Source organism: Penaeus chinensis, chromosome 15, assembly GCF_019202785.1.
Source record: "Penaeus chinensis breed Huanghai No. 1 chromosome 15, ASM1920278v2, whole genome shotgun sequence".
In the NCBI taxonomy this organism is placed as follows: domain Eukaryota; kingdom Metazoa; phylum Arthropoda; class Malacostraca; order Decapoda; family Penaeidae; genus Penaeus; species Penaeus chinensis.
In genome coordinates this window covers 18,606,743-18,609,242 of record NC_061833.1, presented here as the reverse complement: position 1 = coordinate 18,609,242, position 2,500 = coordinate 18,606,743, and the positions used below count along the sequence as shown (strand labels likewise).

Sequence of the window (2,500 nt, the reverse complement as noted above, 5' to 3'; positions counted from 1 at the left end):
TGTATATGTTTCAGATGGTGGAAGCAGTCCTAGAGGCGTGCTGGGTGTTGCGTTGTTGCCTGTTATCCTGCATCTCGGTTGCAAGAACCTTATCCTGTAGCCTACCCGCTGAATTAACTGATCTTGTGAATCAGACGATATTTCATTGACCAAATTCAAAATGAAGATTTCATAAGTCACTATTCTCTCAAAAGATTAATGCCCCTTGCCGCTATTTCAAGAAGACTGATTTTATAAGTCATGCTGGTCGAAAAAGAGAGATTTTCTAACCCATACTGCTCTCGAAAAGAGAGATTTTCTAAGTCACACTGTTCGAAAAAGAGAGATTTTTCAAGCCATACTGCTCTCGAAAAGAGAGATTTTCTAAGTCATACTGTTCGAAAATGACTGATTTTATAAGTCAGACTGCTCTTTAAAAACTGTTTTCATAAGTCAAACTGCTCTCTAAAAAGTAATTTCATAAGTCAGACAGAACTTGTAAAAACTGAACCATAAGTTGCGCTGATGACTTCCAAGTGGCTTTGTGTGAATCGTAGCTCGTTTTATAAACTCAATAACACCGGATCTCATGACTATAAAAGGAGCATCAGATTCTGAGATCCGATTCCCCTCTCCTCGTAAATAGCAGAGGGTTTTCGATCACCTTGAAGTAATATCGGATTCTTTACACAGGGTCAAAGTGTATTACCAATTCAAACCGTGCAATACATTGTCTATCACGGCAAATGTCGCCAGAAATTGCAAATGCACTCAGTGACTGAATGATACTGACATAATTATGTGTTAAACGATGTTGACAGACAATAACAGTTCGGTGTTGCGTGTATAATGTCATTTTGCAATTTATGGAAACCTCGACTTGCAGCTTTGCCAGAGCAACAGTTCGCTCGCGTGATGTAAGTGGATTTTCTTTTCGACTTTCGAAAAAGATTCATTCAACTTTTTTTTTCCTTTTCTCTATGGGAAGAGTCAGTATTTCTGTTCCCTGTCATTGTGCATTTGGAAATAATCGAAGTGTTTTGAAAGAAAAACATACATAAATGGTAAAAGAAGAAATTAAGAGGAATGATAATGGAAGTAAAGACGTGATAATGATAGAATTGATGATGATAACGAGTATGATAATGATGTTGAAACTTGTGATAATATTAAGGAACACTGAAATATATGAAAAATGAGATAATAAAAAAGTGACAATAATACCACTAGTGATGGTATTATAAAAACCACAAAGAAAATATATATTCATGAGGAAGAAAAAAAAGATGCTTAGAAACCTACATATAACAGGAAAAAAAAAAAAAAAAAAAAAAATATTCATTGCTATTTCAAACCAGATAAATGCCATTTCCCATTTATTAATATGCATCCTCTTTCTGTAAGGATTTATTTTCATAAATGGTTTCCAAAAAAAGGTTGACTTGTACATATATCAAAAAGCCATATATGTTTAACCAGACCAAAGCCGGTTGTGGAGGAGAAAGGATGGTTGTTGTGGGATGGATGGTATACCGGTCTATATAAATATATATATATATATATAGTTGTAGATAAATTGCTATTTTGTTATAAATGTTTATATAATATAATAAAAACGCAGTTGATGTTAACGGTCTTTTTTTTATAAACCTTAATTTCTCCCAGAAAGAAACAACGGTGTTTTTGTGTGTGTGTGTGTTTGTGTGTGTGTGTGTGTGTGTGTGTGGTGTGTTTATGTGTGTGTGTGTGTATAGGTGTGTGTGTTTGTTCGTGTGTGTGTTTGTTCGTGTGTGTGTGTTTGTTCGTGTGTATGTTTGTGTGTGTGTGTGTGTGTGTATAATTGACACACGTAAATGTCTTTGAATTATCCTTACCGCGAAGAAAGGAAACCCACCTTACGAAAGAGAAAGAAAATAAGAAAAAAAAAAAAAAAAAGGAAATATAAACTTCAAGACTAACTATATTATGCAAGATCTAAGATATATTTATAATTACGTAAGCTACTAAAGTTTTTTATGTTAATTAAAAGAGGGATCTAGATAATAGAAAATAAATGAGAACTGCAAATAATGATGATAGGTGACAAGAAAAGAGAAGAAACAGAAAAGGAAAAAGGAAGAAGAAAACATTTAATTAATGGCTGGACAAACAGACAACTAGATAAATAGACAGATAGAAGGGGGAAGATGGTAGAGAGAAACAGAGAGAGAGGAGAGAGAGAGAGAGAGAGAGAGAGAGAGAGAGAGAGAGAGAGAAAGGGGAGGAATATATATATATATATATATATATATATATATATGTATATATATATACATATATGTGTGTGCGTGTGTGTGTGTGTGTCTGTGTGTTTTATGAAAATGAGAATAGATCTGACACACTTTGCATATAAAATACACATGAGAAAACACAGTACACACACAAATAAGCATGGACAGATAGATAGGCAGATAGAAAGAGGGATGAACTGACAGACAGATAGACAGATATAGATAGATTGACAGACAGATTGATAGTTAGA

The 2,500-nt window shown here is 33.9% G+C and overlaps 1 protein-coding gene across 1 annotated transcript in view; it reads left to right on the top strand.

The window, feature by feature from the left end:
• The window catches only part of LOC125032964, a 9,678-nt gene extending 8,176 nt beyond the window's left edge, over window positions 1-1,502 (top strand). The window contains exon 5 of the mRNA XM_047624377.1: window positions 15-1,502. Coding sequence (XP_047480333.1) covers window positions 15-100 — 86 coding nt within the window. The 3' untranslated portion in view covers window positions 101-1,502. The remainder of the gene's footprint in view (window positions 1-14) is intronic.
• Window positions 1,503-2,500: the final 998 nt, after the last annotated feature.